An 18,375-nucleotide genomic window follows, 5' to 3' on the forward strand; every position below is an offset into this window, starting at 1 on the left:
GATTATGTTCCCATGCTCTCTTATTTGAATGGCTCAATTCTCTTCTTTTAATGACTGGGAATCTTATAGAGGAGGTCTCCTACTATTCTGGGACTTCATGCATTCAGCATGAAGTGATTGTCAAGAACCTCTGAAAGGCTATGTCATTTATAAGGAATCTATAATAAGGAATATTATAAGATACCTAAGTCCCTTCCAGCTCTGAATTAATAAATCTATTACGCATAAATCTTAACTTAATAAGATCTGATATGCAATTTAATACAAGATTGACCCCTACTATGCCCTAGGGTGGTCATCCTCGGCTTCCCTTCCACCACCTTTGTTGGGATCCCATTCTTGGCTGCCTTTTTGTTACTCAAAACATTCTCTCACCTGGAGAGTTAATCAGCACTGAGAAATAAAATTTATTTAGCCATCCCTAGATTAACTCTTGTTAAGTGTCTTGAAATGCAACATTAAATTACACAAATATCTAAATGACATACTTCATTTTCTTAAAAGAAATGGAACTCCCTAAAAGATAAGCATGTTTAGAGACTATATGCAAGTTGTTTGTGGAGCCCTATTTTTCTTGCTTTGATGTTTTACATGCTGCTTATTCAGAGAACTACTTGCACTGTTCAAAGGCTTGTATCTGCAAGGTGACACAGATTTAAAGAGTAAGTATATTTAGCCTATGGAGAAGACTCAGAGGGTCATGATAACTATCTCCAAGTATCTTAAAGTTGTCTTCTGGAAGAGAAATTGTACTTTTCCTGTTTAGCTCCAGAGGGCAGAACCAGTAGCAATAAATAGGTTAAAGTTGCAAAACAGCAAATTTAGAAATTATTCCTAACAATTAGAGTTATCAAAAGGTGGATAGCTGACTGGAATTAGTGGGTTTTTTCTCTCTGGAGGTACTCAAATGTAGGCTGGATGATCACTTTGGGGGAATAATGTAGGGAGAATTTTTTAGGTATAGAGAATGGTCTTTTTCAGCTCAGAAATTCTGTCATCCTATAATGGACCCTATTTCTTTCTTCCTGAAGTTTTATTTTTCATATTTATGGGGTCCATATACACATACATCATGGAAGTGGAGTGAAATGAAGAAAGTTCTGTAATGTGTGAGACAATATTGAGCAGATGTTTGAGGGAAGATGTGAAGAAGATTTCATTCACACATTTCATTTGTGCTAGGAAAGGCTATTGTTATAATTTGATTAATTTTGTTATCATAAATAAACTCAAAACACTATATATTTCCAGAATCATGGAACTCAACCCTCTTCAGGTATTTTGAAATGTGTGAGAGTCATGATACATATTTTCTTTGAAAGAATTCAAAGAAATTCTCTCATTCTCACAAAAGAAGTATTAATGCCATAGTTGATAGACTAGTCTCTAAGCTAATCTACTGATTTGAACCTAGATCTTCTCCTTTTAAAATGCAAGGCTCTTTCCCTAAATCACACTCCCTGTCATCCTCTCATCCCAGGACCTCTTATTTGTTCAGCTTCTTGATATATTGTCAATTTAACATGTTTGAAATTAAATATTCCCAAATAAGTTTATGTACGTTTCCTTTGGTCCAATTCTGAGAACTTATAAAAAATATTTACATCTCAATTCATGCTTCATGCTTCCAGTGGTAATACATGTCCAGCAAACAACAAAATGAGCAATGTTGGGCTACTTATCTCCATTTCTGCTGAATTATTTAAATCTTTGGTTGGTTTGATCAAGGATTTGGACTTTGAATTGTCAATTTGTGCTCCAGAAGGTTTCATTCATTTTGTTGGGTAGATTATCTAGATCAGGGTTTCTTAACCTTGTGCTCACAATCAATAGGTACATGAACCTGAATGGGGAAAAATCATCTTTCTTTCACGATAGTTCTTTGCTTTTTAATACTGAGTATTTTATGCATTTAAAATGTTTTCTTAGGTGTCCATAGGCTTCATTGGTGAGGGGGGGGGGAATGTGTTCATGATATATAAAAATCTCAAAAACCCCACGTTTAAATGAATAAGAGATTCAGAGTATTCTTTTTTTTATTCTTTTTTTTACCACCCACAAAGCAGGGGAAGGAAGTCTTAGATATAAACTACCCAAGCTAAGTTCTTAACTCCTTGATTTTAAAGCTATATGAGCTGGGTAAGTGGCAATCTTTTGGGGCATCTCTCGGTTACTTAAACTGAAAAATTGGAATATTACTCTTTAAACTTCCCTTGTAGGGTTATTGTGAGCTAGGCACTCCAAACTTTAATTACCTCAATCTGTTAATGAAACTTCAACCTCATTGATGGGAAGATATCTCACTGGGGCTACAGATTTCAATTTTTAACATCTTTTCATCCTATACAACCTTGAACTATATCTTTTTGAAAATCTACCATAAAGGATTTATGTGACTTTCCTCCAGTTTATTGAAGATTTAATTAATATTGATGTAGTTCTCACCATTTCAAGTGCTAGAAAAGGAACCCCAAAGGTCATCTAGTGCACCCCCTTCTCTTTATAAGGAGAATTAAGTGATTTACCTAAGATCATATAATTAGTGACAAAGTGCTTCGTTGTTGCTTTTTCTTGCTATATAATCAGCTCAGGTTCTTTTTCAGTTAAATATGTCTTTGATGACTTCTTGTATGCTACATCTCTTGGATAACTCATTGCTGTTAATATGCTACAACCTATTTTAACCTATCATAGTTCTTTCATTTCTAAATTCATTTTTCAATTAATAAATATTTATCTTCACTCCCATAGTGGGAAAAAGGAAAAACAAAATACCATCTGTAATCCCATTGCTTTTTTGGTTCCCTATTATAATTTACTTCAAATTACACTGATCATATAAATAAATAATCCTTTCCTGTTATATGATTATTTATGCATATAGTACCTCCTCTTCATGGTTGTTTATACTTTTTGTTAAAATGAAAAGGTGATAACTTGATAAGTAATTAAGAATGTAACCTGTTTAGGTTAAATGTTTACTTCAGATTTTTCAATAATTATTGACTCAATTTGCTGAGATATTTTTCTGGACATTCTGTTTAGTAAAAGATTCATATCTTTATTCAGTTTGGTACTTTTTTATTGATATAAAACAACCCTTTTCCATACCATACCTTAATATTCAGTATCAATGAATTGCCAGGACCAAAGAATATTCATTACTGGTTGGTTTACTTTCTTAAGAGGAGGTTCCCTGTATTTGTTTAAACTGGTTATCTGGAGACAAAGCCCAAACTCCTACTTTAACCAGATTAGAGCATAGGGCCTATCAGAATTTATGTTTTATTGGCCTCTTTTGAAGAGCTTGTAGTCACTTCTTTGTTACAGTTAGTCATTAATCTTCCACTTACATTGATTATTAAGTTTATTTTTTTTCTTGGGAAAAGAGCATAACTATGTTTTCACTGGCATTGGGGATATCCAATGTGGGATCTTCATCTATGGCTACAGATCTTCAACCAGTTTAATTTAGAATTAGTCTTGTAGGGTTTCTGGGGGTACAGAGTTGATCATTAAGTTATTCATGATCACCCAGCAAAGATGTATCTGGGACAATTCTTGGATTCAATTTTTCATTCTAAGGTTAGTACTTATTCACTATGTCATACTACCTCTTGTTAAAGTACATAATATGTAGAAATAAAAGGAATCGTATTGTACTATATCAAATTAGACTTGACTGAGTCAATATTAGATGGACTTAGTCCATCTAAAAGGACCTATTAAAGATATAGCTTATCTACAAAATTCTTTCAGCATTAAATATTTAGCTCCATGAAGCTTCTTGATTTATAAGTGTTCAGGGGCCTCATTATGCTAATATTTATTCATTTTGAGAAAATATTTTATTTGTTGAGCATGGATATTTATTTCCTTAATGTGGGATATGTTGCATTTACTTGGGCCTTAAATTTTAGAGGGATAGATTTTTAAGACTTGAAAGTTATCTAAGACCATTCAGTCCAACTTCCTTAGTTTACTTCCCAAAACTAGGGAGAGTTCTCCAAAGAGCATATGTGTCCTCTTTCAGGACATCATTCTTTCCAATATTTATGCTTCTTCCTTTAATAAATTCCAATTCCTGAAATTTCTTCCAAGAGATGTATGTTTTATAGCACACAAAATACTCTTGAGTATATTTTTGAGTTGAGTATATTTTCTGTGCAATGGAATTAAGCAGAAATCTCCTTTGTCATTGAAAATTCTTGTGAATTGTATTAGTGTTATCTTAGTAAGTACAGTACGGTGAACATAATTTACTATTTCTCTGATGGATTGATGATTTTTAGCACTTTTGGGTGATATTCTGATCACCAATTCTCACTATCCAGTATTGTAGATATATTTGTCAAAAGGGGAGGAAATCATACTGGATGTATTTTATGCTCAAGGTAATGATGATAATAAAAGCTGGCATTATTATAGCATTTATTATGTGCCAGGCACTATTGAAGAGCTTTATAATTATTTTATTATTTGATCTCAACAACTCTAGAGATAGGTGTTATTGTTACCTCTATTTTATAGATAAAGTGAAAGAAATAGAGGTTAAATGACTTACCCAGGTTCACAGAACTGGTTAAGTGTCTGAAGTCAAATTTGAACTTATCTTCTTAAGTAGAGGCCTAGAGGTCTATGTACTGTATCACCTAGCTGACCATTTAATAGATGTTTTTTCTTTAAATTCCTAATATTAAGAGGATTTTCTAATAATCTGCTTCATTTCTCTAAAAGTATTATACAAATAAGTTGCAATTGAGAGTTTTGGTTAAAATTTTTTTCCAGTAAAAATGGTGGAATATCAGAGGATTTTTATCATTTTTCTTTAGTGACATAATATTTCCGTTCCTTGTAGTTCTATGTTTCTCTATGAAAATATCAAAATGGTTCAAGTAGTTGTCTTTGGAAAACTGACAGTGACATTTGGTTATTTTTGTTCCTGATTTGATTTCATACATCACTCTATCCTTCAGAAATATAAATAACGATTTTTATTTTTTATATCAATTACAATAATTTGTAATAATTTATTGTTTATACAAAAGTCTACAATTTTCTTTTTTTTTAATGAACAAAAGTGAGAAATTAGCTGCCTTAAAGATTTGTTTGCAGCACTTCCCCCTTCTCCCTTCTTTAAAATGATTTACAGCCACCTAAATTCACTAACTAGCTTGCATTTCAGATGCCTATTGGTGCATGTAGATGATGCTTTATTTTTACTTGGAAAGTATAATACAGGTTCTCTCGAGAGCTAGTCGAGCTGGGTAAATAGAAGTGTATGGAGACAAACAAAATTTCAAAATCAATGAGACAAATCAGAATACAAATCAGTACTGAAATTGAATGAAGAGGAAACTGAGTAGGAACAAATTTACAATCCGGTGTTAAATTTATTCTCCAACACAGCTCAGCTGTCAAGTCTTATTTCTTTTTACTTGAATATCATGTCAACACAATTAAGTGAGTATGTTTTAAACTGTAAAATGGACATAACTTTTTTTTGAACAGCTGTGCATAGAATGCATTATATTATGAACATCTTGCATATTCATTATATATTTTAGGATCATGGAATCATAGACTGTTTGAGATACAAGATTCCTTAGAGATGTTCTAGTCAGAGAGATTATTGTTAAAGTGAAAGCCTCCAAGGATAACAGAGGGTTTTAAATGTCAGGCTGAGAGATTTGTATTAATTAATTAATTAATTTTCTTCATGAGACACTAGGGACCTACTGAAACTTCTGAGTAGAGAGAGTTGCAGGGTCAGGCTTGTGCCTTAGAACAACTATTTTGATAACAGTTAGCAGAAACTAGAAAGTTGATTAGAAGAATATTACAGTAATGCAAGAGAGAAGTGATATATTCTTGAACTAGGATGGTGACCGCATAAGTAAAGAGGCATTGGATTTGAGAGATGTTATATAAATAGAATTCAGTGGATTTGGAAACTTTCGATATGAGGGATGAGGGAGAGGAATGAACTAAGAATGATTCTGGGGTAACTAACTTTGGTGAGCGGCAGAGGGTGAAGTGTATACATTCAATAGCAATAAATATGTTTAGAGGTTTAGAAGGAAAATTAATTTTATTTTGGACATGTTGAATTGGACATGTTAATGGAACATTCATAAATACATATCCAGCAGACAGCTCACAATGTAGTTTTGGAATTCTGACAGGAAACTCTCCTTGAATATAAAGATCTGCACAGATACAATAATTAAATTCTTGGGAATTGTTGATGTTCCCAGAGAAGAGATATAAATAGCAAAGAAGAACTAGGATAGACCAATGGAGGCACATATTTCTATAATGATTCCAGAAATCTGACATTTTTCCCTTTTCCATATTTCCTGGAAATGTAGATTTAGAGGTAGAAAGAGTAAAAGATTTAGACCTAGAAATCATCTCAGGAAATCTAGTTCATTTATAGATTAGGTAATTGAAGTCCCAGAAGGAAGTAATTTGTCCAAGTTTATATAGAGTGATCCCCCAAATTCAGAGCTCTTTGTTCTGTTCACAGCTCAATATTCCAGGCAACCACACTTTCACTGTGCCTCTCAAACATGGCATTTCGTCTCATATCTCTGTGCTATCGGAGAAACATTTTCCATCTCGTCTCTCTTGTCTTTGATGCATTTTCTTCTGTTTCTTCTTCTGTTAAGAGCTCTCTCAATTTTCACATTTTATTCTATTTGCTTTTCTTTGTACATTTTGAACCCTTTCTCCCCTCCCCAGTGCAGTAGAATTTAAACTTCCTATAGTCAGGATGCACACAGCAGATCCTTAAGATTGCCTGCTGAAAGGTGATTTCAGAGAAGTCTGGAGCGACTTACATGAACTGATGCTAAGTGAAATGACTAGAACTAAGAGAACATTTTACACAGCAACAAGATTATGTGATGATCGATTATGATAGACTTAAGACTTTTTTTTTTTTACAATGAAGTGATTCAGGGCAATTCCAATAGATTTGTGATGAAGAGAGCCCTCTGCATCCAGAGAGAGGACTATGGGAACTGAATATGGATCACAACATAGTATTTTTACTCCTTTTTTGTTGTTTTTTGCTTGCATGCTTTTTTTCTCATTTTTTTCACTTTTGATCTGATTTTTCTTCTACAGCGTGATAATTGTGGAAATGTGTTTAAAAGAATGGCACTTGTTTGACCTATATTGGATTACTTGCTGTCTAAGGGAAGGAGAAGTGGGGGAGAAGGAGAAAAATTTGGAACATGAGGCTTTGCAAGGTGAATGTCAAAAAGTATCTTTGCATGTACTTTGAAAAATAAAAAGCTCTTACTATAGAAAAATATTTGTTGAATTAAAATGATTAATGTTATATTACATAGTATAGAAACATAGGACTTAGATTTTGAGTTATAAGATGACTTAAAGATTACTTAATTCCTCATTTTGTGAAGAAATTGAGGTTTGTGACTTAGCTATAATCACAAAAATAGTACTGGGGTAGTATTTGAACCCAAATTTTTCTGATTCCAAATCCAGGGACCTATCCACCAAACGAGGCTGTCTCTACCATAATAATGTATTATACTTTACTAGTGTAAATCTAGGATTTTGTTCATAGACTCATGGATTTTTCTACTGGTAATAAGTTGTAGAACATGGATTTGATTCCACATTTAAAATAATACTAAAAATATTAAATAAAATATAAATAAAATAAATCTAAAAATAATAAATAATCAAATGAAGATAAAATATGTAAATTTTAAAATGGCACTTTTCCTTTTTTCCTAAACTATTGTTTGTTCCAGATGAAAGTGGAATATAGAATCATAGATTTAAGAGCTGGGAGGGACCTTATTTGTTAGGTAGTTCAACTTTTTTATTTTACATGTTAGGAAACCAAAGCCAAAGAGATTAAGAGGACTTACTCAAATAATACAAGTTTGTCAAGATTCCAGATCTTCTTCTGCCTTACTAGAACTTTTTCCTCTATTTTACACTACAGTCTTGATGTGAAGAAATCTATTCAGAAGGTTTAAAAATTTTTTTTAAACCCTCCTAATATTACACCCAATAAACTTTAAGAAAAAAAAATCTCTTCTGGGATTTCATTTCAATAGATTTTTTTATTAAACCAATTAATGAGCTCTTTTTAAAATCTGAATGTGTTATTTCTATATGTTCAAAAAGACTTATTCACATCAAGCTTTCATGGATCAAAAGCAAATCACAAATAATTAGCTATGATCTTGAAGAAATTCACTTTCTGGTCAAGTTCAAGTAATGAACCTAGTTTTTAAATAATCATAATTCCTCTGAGAAAGTTTTTTTTTAAGCTTTTTATTTTCAAAACATATGCATAGATAATTTTCAACATTCTCCCTTGCAAAATCTTATGTTCCAATTTTTTTTTCTTTCACTTTCCCCCTCCCCCTCTGGAAAGGAATCCAATATATGTTAAACATGTACAATTCTTCTATACTTATTTCTACAACTATCATGCTGCACAAGAAAAATAAGATCAAAAAGGAAAAAAAAATGAGAAATAAAACAAGATGCAAACAAACAACAACAAAAAAGTAAAAATACTATGTTGTGATTTTCAATATCTATAGTATTCTCTCTGGGTGTAGATGGCTCTCTTCATCATAAGAACATTGGAATTGGTCTGAATCACCTCACTGTTGAAAAGTGCCACGTCCACCAGAACTGATCATTGCATAATGCTGTTACCATGTATAATGATCTCTTGGGTTCTACTCACTTCACTTAGAATCAGTTCATGTAAGTCTCTCCAGGACTCTTTGAAATCATGCTGTTGATCATTTCTTATAAAAAATTAACATTCTATAATATTCATATATCATAACTTATTCAACCATTCTTCAGCTGACAGACATCCACTCAGTTTCCAGTTTCTTGACACTATACAAATGGTTGCTATAAAAAATTTTGCACATGTGGGTTTTTTTCTCTTTTTTATGATCTTTTTGGGATACAGGCCTTATAGAGACCCAGTGACATGGTTTTTAGAACTTACTTCCACAACCAATTATATTCTTTCCCAAAATGTTTCATTTAAGAATTTAAAGTCCTGCTTGAAAAGGCAGCCAATTAAGATTGTAGTGGGATCAAATTTTGTATCTCTATTTCATGGGAATTTAATAAAAAGAATGTCTCAGACATTTGTTTTCAAACAGTCAACAGCACTTTGCATTGTGATTCTGAATCTTTTGGAGAAAACAAACAAAAACAAAAATTTTTTGCAGGCTGGGATTTTGACTTGAATAAAATTGTTTTTTTTTATTTAAATCTTCTTCAGGGGACCTTGTATTATTTTACTATGACTTTAACTGTTCATCTGTGAATCCTATTTTGTTCATTTGGAAGGTGGAAGGTCCTACTATTAAATGGTTAATTCATCATATTTTGTGTCTCACCTATAGGTATAAAGAAATTTTGTACTTCCTACCTTCTAACATTTTAAAGCAAAACTACTGGATTTCATTTTTAGCTTCCTGCTTTATTAACTATTACATAAATACCTACTACATGCTGAGGAGTTTATATGTAGTAATAACTTTTATTTTTTATGATTTCATTTGTCTTTATTCTCAATCTATATAACTACATAAGGCATAGATTACTTTCTCCTGACTTCATCAAATTCCAAATTTCCTAGACAAACTTGAGAGCTGTATTCTCCTCCTCCTCCTCCACTTCCTCCATCTCCTACTTCTCCTCTTTCTCCTTTTCCTCCTCCTCCTCCACTTCCTCTTCCTCCTTCTCCTCTTCTTCCTCCTCTTTCTCCTCCTCCTCCTTCATCTCCTTCTCCTCTTCTTCCTCCTCTTCCTCCTCCTCCTCCTCCTTCTCCTCCTTCTCCTCCTTCTCCTAGGTCAGAAAAACAATCACATTTCCTCATCTGTAAATGATGAGTGTGTGTACATGTGAGCATGTGGATGTGTGTGTGTGTGTGTGTGTGTGTGTGTGTGTGTGTGAAAGTGGTAAGGAAATTTTACTGTCTGCCCATCACCATATTATTTCTAGTAGCTGGAGTTGTGCTTAATCTGAAATTATACAACAACATGACAACTTGGAATTCTGCTGTGAATTAAGTTTTCCCAAGCTTAATGCTGTAAAATAGATAGGGTGAGTAATATTTTTATCATCTTAAAGATGGGGCAGGTTTGGCCTGAAGGCATAAAGTCACATTTATTAAATTCCTATTATGTGCTAGGCACTGTACTACGTGTTGGAAATAGAAGTTTGTAAAAGATTATTTCTGCTCTCAAAGAGCTTACAGTCTACTAGAGGAAAGTAATACACAAAAGGAAGCTGGAAAGGGGAGGGGATTGAGAAGTTTCCAGTCTAGGGCATGATTAAGAAGTCAAAGAAATTCAAAATGAGTGCAGCCAGGTGGGAAAAGAGGAATCTGAGGAGATATGTGGATGATGATTTAAAAAAAAAAAAAAACCCTCCCAAAAATAGTTTGGTTAGAGGACGTGATAAGTGTCTGAGACCAGATTTGAATTCAGGTCCTCCTGACTTCAGGTATTCTATCTTTGAACATTTTTTTAACACCTCTCTTGTTTATATTGGGAATCTCCACAAATGAAAACCCTTATTGAGTATTGCTTTGATGAAGCCAGTTGGATTGGGAAGTGTGGTTAGTAAATAATTTCTCCTCTGCTCTAATGGCATATCCAGTGGTGACTGTTCAGGTTGTGTGTGTGTATATATATATATATATATATATATATATATATATATATATTTCTTTTATGAGTATATATGCAGAGGAACAGACATGGAAAGTTGGTACAAATACAAAATGTACTTATGACCTTTTAAAAATAGTCTTCACTATGATAAAGACATAAGTGAAATCTCCAGATTGTCTGTTTGTTGAGTTTCCCATTGAATAGCTTATTTTTGAAAGAAATAAAACTTAAACATTCAATGAAGGTACTATAGGATATTGATGGAACATTGGTTTTCAGAGCTATATGTGTGTGTGTAAGAGAAAGACAGACAGACAGACAGAGAGAGAGAGAGAGAAACACACAGAGAGACAGAGACACAGAGAGAGTATCTTTGGCTTTTTCATTTCATGTCTTCTTTCAAAGGAGAGTTACTTCTGAGAAGTGATGAAAAATAATTATAGCACTGAAGGAAAATAATGTTGATTTTCGAGTTGAACAGAAAGGTGCAAAAAAAGTTACCCATTATTATTATGCAAGTACATACATTTTTGATGATCCTTTACAATGCTTCTATATTTCAAATTGCTGTAATTGTTCACTAGACTGTCTCCATTAATTCATTTTGCTTCACCAAGTATTTACTGATGGAGCTAGTACTACTACATTTAGAAAAGAAATCAAATTTGCATTAGCAAGTTAGCATCATTGTGATTCTAGTTTCATGCATGACCAATTCCATATAGAGCTATAGTTAATGTATTTCTAATTAGAAGGGGGGGATATAGTAAGTTGCCTTGACATTCCATCTTCTTTTTCTTTTTTTGTTTTGTTTGCACAGCTCACCATGTTAAAACTGGAACCTGTGAGGTGGTGGCGCTCCATAGATGTTGTAATAAGAACAAGATAGAAGAAAGGTCACAGACGGTCAAGTGCTCATGCTTCCCAGGACAGGTGGCAGGCACCACGAGAGCCGCTCCTTCTTGTGTTGATGGTGCGATTTCTTCAATTGTTTTATTAAATTTCTACAATTTTTTCCCCAGAATACTACCAAATATTCTGGTGATTTACAATAACATTGACTTTCAAAGATATGGGAATGTGGTAAAAAATAAGGGTTAGGGAGGAAAAACCTCTGTGCTCTAGAACAAGACTTATAATAAGAACTTTTCAATTCTTCAGAAATCAATTCTAGAAATAAATATTAAAGTCCTTGATAACCATTTTTATTTCTTAGAAGATGATATTTAATTGATAATCTGGTATATTTTGCTCAGCAGTGCACATGCTCTTTATTTTGATTGGCATTTTGTTGAAATGCAGTCAGGAAAGAAGATTAAAAAAATGGGAAAGAAGAAATGAAATTAGTGATTTGATATTACTCTACTAAAATAATTTATGTAACAGATTCTTTTAAGAATTTAAATGACAGGAGCAGCTAAGTGGCACAGTGGATAGAGCACCAGCCCTGAAGTTGGGAAGACTTGAATTCAAATCTGGTCTCAGATATTTAATACTTCCTAATTGTGTGACTGTGGGCAAATCACTTAATCCCAATTGCTTCCCCCCAAAAAAAGAAAAAAAGAATTTAGATAATAGAGTCTTTCATTGTCAGTAAATTTCACATTATTAATTTATTGGGAGACAAGTCAATATCTTTTCTAAGCAGAACTCTCATTTGATAACTGAGTAAAACCTTTGATATGTTTGTCATTTTCAAATAAGCAATTTTAATGTCATATCATGTAGAATTTAAACGCTTATATGAATATTTTTTATATTATATGATGCTGTTTTTGCCTGTAGTATAAGTTTAATGTTACAACACCTAAGAATTTCAATTTGTTTATAGAGAATTCTATATTCATTTTAAAATGGAAATATTGCTTCTAGTCAGAGTGTTTGACATCTAGAAGATTGTAAACAGTATGAAGAAATAAATTTGGTAAGCCAATCTAGGAGCATATCACACACATCCCTTTGGCTAAAATTAAGGAACTTCCCTCAAAATCCAGAATATCAACTGAAGAATGAAATCATGCTTTTTTTCATCTCCTTTACTTCTCTTCATTCCCATTCCATATAGTCTTGCCACAGAACCATAAACAATAATGAACAGGGAAGAAAAGAGTAACTTTATTTTTTCCCTTTCCTGAAGCTTCAATAGTGGAGCAGAAATGGTGGTGTCACATGCAGCCATGTCTTGAAGGAGAGGAATGTAAAGTTCTTCCAGACCGGAAAGGATGGAGTTGTTCCTCGGGAAATAAAGTGAAGACAACGAGGGTAGGTACAAGCCAAACCTTGGTTTATAATATGGTATAGAATATGGCTAATAAAACATGAAGTAGATATAATCAGATCCAAGTGCCATTTTTGGGAAGGAATTTTGTTTTAGAATTATACTTACTAATTGGTCTTGGAAAGGTAAATATCAGCTACAAAACTATTTGGCAAATGGCAACTTTTCCTTCAGAAGCAATAATACAAAACTGGACTAGTTAGAAGAGGTTATTTTTCAGCCAGGAAGATCTGGGAATCAGTCCTGCCTTTGATTCACTCTAGCTGGATGAATACTAAATCTTTTAGTGTTGCAGGAAATGTTATAGGATGTGAAGTTGCAGATGAGTTGCAAATCTGCCTCAGTGGAAGGAATTTCCATATTGGAATTCTCTGGGTCAACAAAATCATCTGTCTGGATCGAAAATAAAATCCTTTATCACATGAGAGACTGATTGTTAGAACCTGTTAACCTCTCCTGGAAAGGTAAACTCATATCCTTGTCCTTCCAAGGTAGATTAAATTGAATACCACAAAATTTGTTCTGGCTATGTCAGCCCCTGAGATCTTAAAAACCAAGACTCCCCCAACCCCCCATGTGACTATTTGGAGTATCTGGATCTTCTAGTTAAAATTTTCCTAATAATGAAGGTGGTTAAATGCTGAAATAGATTCTTAGGGGAGGTTTGGGGATGTCAAGATCAGTAAAAAATATAAATTCTCTTTGGATAACAATCTTTTTAAACTTAGGAAAGAAGCACCCATGACAAATAATGATTAATAATTAATCTAACCTCTTTATCTGAGAGTTGAGTTTCATAAACCCGAATGTCAAAATCCTGACAATGTATTCTGTGGTGAAGGATGAGAAAATTTGAATTCTGCTTCACAGAATTTGCTGATAAAATTTTTAATGTCCAATGAGCCTCTGAAACCTGGATTTTTAACTATAGCCCCTTTGTATGTGTGAGTGTGTGTGTGTGTGTGTGTGTGTGTGTGTGTAGTGTGTGTGTGTGTGTGTGTGTGTGTGTGTAAACTAGTGATGGTGAAGTCTTTGAGCCCAATCTCAGAATAAAATATTTACATACATAAACTAAAATATATAGTTTTATAAAGGAAATTATATTGAATTATATTGAAATAATGATGCAATGATTCTTTTCCAATCTAAATTCACAGATCCCTTGAAATCTATACACAAACCCCCTGTGTTCTTTGAAACCTCTACATCAAAGAGTATACTTACTTAGAAGTTGAGTAGAATCAGAATGTTTGATAAAGGTCACATGATTATAAAAATGTTGTTAAATTTTTATTGTATTAAGTGAGATGAAAAAAAGCAAGTGAAATCCAAACCAAAATAAAATCTGTACAACAACTGGAGGCTGGCAAAGTTGCAGTAATTTTTGAGAACGGTGTACCTTGTAATAGATTAATTTGCCTTTCCAGTTCCTAGCTAGCACTATGATTTCATCTGTACTAATAATTTGTCAAACATCAGAATGTTTGATAAAGGTCACATGATTATAAAAATGTTGTTAAATTTTTATTGTATTAAGTGAGATGAAAAAAAGCAAGTGAAATCCAAACCAAAATAAAATCTGTACAACAACTGGAGGCTGGCAAAGTTGCAGTAATTTTTGAGAACGGTGATACCTTGTAATAGATTAATTTGCCTTTCCAGTTCCTAGCTAGCACTATGATTTCATCTGTACTAATAATTTGTTATTTCATATGCTACCTAAAGTCATATTGAAGAGCTAGCAAGTATAATCAAATTAACATTCTGTCAAAATAGTCTTGACTCTGTGATCTGGTGGCTAAAAGCCAACAAATCTTTTTAAAACTCATGCTATGTCCCTCATTCATAGAAATACAGTCAATTAACTAGAATAACTGTATCACCCAGTAAGGCAATACTACATTTGGCAATTATTAATTTACTTTAAAATATTCTGATAATGCTAGATTATTTGTATAATAAACTATATTAAGAATCTCAAAATTTCTCATTTTCTCAACAGTTAAATTTTATTTCAAAAGAGCATTTTTAGAAATTTACCTCACCTCTTCCATTAAGATTCAGAACAAAGCAAAAATACTTCTATACCTACCTCTGAATATTAAACCTTTGTTTACTTCTATAGAATGTTGATAATAAAATTAATTTATATTAATTAACATTCCTTTTTCATTAAATGTACTAGGGATAATACAACTTTTCAAAGTGCTATTGAGATAAAATAGACAGCTTCAAAAAGATCTTTAGATTTGTTCTAGAATTATTATAATTGTTTGACCTTAATTCTCATAGTAAATTGCCTTTGAAATGAGTCCATTGTTGTCAATCTTTTAGTCTCAAAGGACATGTCCTGTCCCCATTTCTCAAATAGTTGATAACTTAATGAAGGAAGAAGCTTGAAAGATTGAGGGCATAGGTGCAGAGGGGCTCAGCCCACTTATTTCATTCTGACATGCCTAAGTCACAGTCAGGGTTGATACTCTGAACACGGGCATTTTGGATGCAACTCATTATCTCTCCTCTTCTCCTTTTATCACTGAAATCTGCCCGGTCTTCTAACTTGAAAAAAAAAAGAAAAGCTCATTTATGATTAGATTTTTTAAAAGTGTGAATGAAACATTAGTAAGAAAAAGCAAAGAATGCCACTGACATTTAAAAAAAAATTATTATGCCTAAGACAAAAACCATTGGTGATGTAGAAATATAGTTATTTTATATTGAAAGGAGACAATGGTTAGAAAAGAAAGATTTTCAATGATTACAGTTAGCAAACTAGGAAAAATCCTTTGAAACTAGTTGGGAGGAAAAGTTTTCAGAAATGGAAGCCATTGTTGGAAAGGGCAAAAATGGCATTTGGCACCCTAGAACATGAGGAAAATGCTCTGGGTATTTATTGTCAAATACAGTTGGGCAGAAATAGAATTTCAAGAGCATATTAGTGGTGAAAATTTCACAAAGAAAAAAATCTTATCGTTTTTATTATTATTAATTTTTCCTGTGCTTTTTTCCATATAAGGTAGCTATCTTGGTGATGGTAAGAAAAAGCAAACAGATATTGTATGGCAGGGGTCCAACTGCAAATAAAAATGACTGGAAGTTAAACATGAATGAATTACAAAGTAGTAGAAAGTTCTCCGCCAAAAAAGCAGTTGTTTCTTGAGCAAGATATGTAGGTCTTGTGGGATGATGTCTATTGGAAAAATGGCATGAGAAATGATTAAAATTTGGAATAATGTATGCACTCTCTGGACTATAATTGTACATCTCCAGTCGGGAGCTTTCCAATGGATCTAATGTTCAAGAAATATAGTTGGCCAAAATAGGGAGCAGCTGAGCTAAGTTGGCTCATAGCAAAGGCCAGCAGTACCCTTCTGGTACTGAACATTTAGAGTATAAGGGAATGGGCCATGCTGATTGTTACTATGTGTGCTAATCATATACTCTCTTTTGCTCTATGCTGAATGCAAAAGAAAGCTTCTACTTCTTTCTGCCTTTTCTGTCTCTGCCTCTCTCTATCCCTCCCTTTCCTTTTCTCTCTCTCTCTCTCTCTCTCTCTCTCTCTCTCTCTCTCTCTCTCTCTCTCTCTCTCTCTCTCTCTCTGTCTCTCTCTCTCTGTCTCTATTCTTTCTTCCTCTCTCTCTCTTTCCCCCTGGTCCTTTCCTTTTTCCTTTATCCCCTCTCTTTGGAATTTCTTTTCTCTCTTCCTCCTCCTTTTCTTTCATTCTATTCTATTATGAAAACAAAAAGGCAAAATAAATGTAAATGGGGAAAAACATTTTGTGAGACATTTTTGTTTCCTAATACGTAATCTTCCTAAATCAAAATGTTTAGTTGCTAAATAATACTATTGGAATCCTTATATTTTGTAAAAAATATTCCTCTTTTCACATAACTGAAAATTTGGAACTGGAAGCTGTAACCATTTACCTTCCTATTTTACCATTAAGAAACTACTAGTATTTTTTGTTTGTTGGTTTTGTTTTTGTTTTTTTTTTAAAAGAGAGAAAAAGTAATTAAAAGCTTTCTGGCTTCTCATATTCCAAGATAAATAATGAAGACCTTTTCAAAGAATCATTAATAAAATAATACTTTGCTTCTGGTGTGAAAGAGCATGTAATTATATGCTAATTATATAATATAAAAGTAGCAAGGGGAAAAGGTGCTATAAAACTTGTAAATCTTGAGAGAATTATTTTCTTAATCTTAATGTTGAAAAGAATCATAAGAAAAATCAGACATACTTACATCTTTTAATGTTAAGATACTTCTTTTTTTCTGGTGGAATATCTTTTGAAGAAGTCAAGACATATTACACCTTTATAATTCAGTATTTTCTGTCATTTCAGAAGGACATCAAATTCCATGTTGGCTATGCTCATTTAGGTTAATTCAGTCTCTTTTAAATCTGAAGAAAGAGCATTTGGCTCTCTCCTATTCAGGAACGAATGTTTTCATTTTGTATAGTTTTAGATTTCCTTCAACCATTGTATCTCCCAAGTGCACTGACTCTATTATCCTTAACAAGAAGTTTCTTAGTTGGTTTCTTTTATAAAATACAATCTTTTGCTTTTTTCCTCATTGAACTTTCAGATCTCTACAGCAGGGAACTCTCCAATCCCCCAAAGTTCCTGTTTAAAAATAATGATTTTCATAGAGAGGAAAAAAAATCCCACAAAAAAATCAGGTTACTTTCATTTTTCCTTTACTCCCAATAAATGAATGAGAATCAATATCTAAGATGAATTAAAGCATCTTTTCTATATAGAGAACTGTTCCAAAATATTGCCATCTCTACAATGCAGGAACTATAAGCATTGCATAGTGAGATATAATCTTAACATTCTTAACAGGTAAACAGTGTTTATGAAAAATGAAAATTTATCTCATTTCCTATCAGTTCCTTCTGCAACATTATTTTTCCTTTACAAAACCAGGACATTAAAATCACAGCATCTTCTTATTCAATGACCTCTTCCTCTTTTAAAGTTGCTCCCATTAAGGCTTAGCTTAGTTGCTTCCTATATGAAACAAGCTCCTTTAGATTCCTTCTTCAGCATCTCTCCAGTTGTTAGTGGTGAGATTTACTTTGTGTTCACTTGAGTGTGTACATGTTATATCCCTTGAATAAAAGGAAGTTCCTTGAGGAAAGGGACAGTTTTGTTATTGTCCTATTCCTAGTGACTAACACAGCATCTTGCATATATATGTCTACTAAATGTTTGCAATATTGTTTTTTTTTTAAAGTGCCTATTGTGCACCTATATCAATGCTACATGCTGTTTAAATAATAAAATATAGATAAGAAGTTGACTTTACTTCCCTGAGCTCATAAGAGAAGTAAGATATAAATAGATAATACTTTAGTATAAAATACTATGTATATATATATATATTTAT

General features: G+C 32.8%; 1 protein-coding gene across 4 annotated transcripts in view; it reads left to right on the forward strand.

Moving 5' to 3' along the window:
- The window catches only part of TAFA2 (TAFA chemokine like family member 2), a 539,444-nt gene that overhangs the window by 488,369 nt on the left and 32,700 nt on the right, over nucleotides 1–18,375 (forward strand). For all 4 annotated transcript variants that reach the window (XR_004229940.1, XM_031940952.1, XM_031940950.1 and 1 more), the window contains 2 exons: nucleotides 11,521–11,673; nucleotides 12,838–12,962. Coding sequence is in view for 3 of the 4 variants with exons in the window: in XM_031940952.1 (XP_031796812.1) it covers nucleotides 11,521–11,673; nucleotides 12,838–12,962 (278 nt within the window). In the remaining variant the exon portion in view is untranslated. The remainder of the gene's footprint in view (nucleotides 1–11,520; nucleotides 11,674–12,837; nucleotides 12,963–18,375) is intronic.

Source organism: Sarcophilus harrisii, chromosome 5 (assembly GCF_902635505.1).
Source record: "Sarcophilus harrisii chromosome 5, mSarHar1.11, whole genome shotgun sequence".
Classification (NCBI taxonomy): Eukaryota; Metazoa; Chordata; class Mammalia; order Dasyuromorphia; family Dasyuridae; genus Sarcophilus; species Sarcophilus harrisii.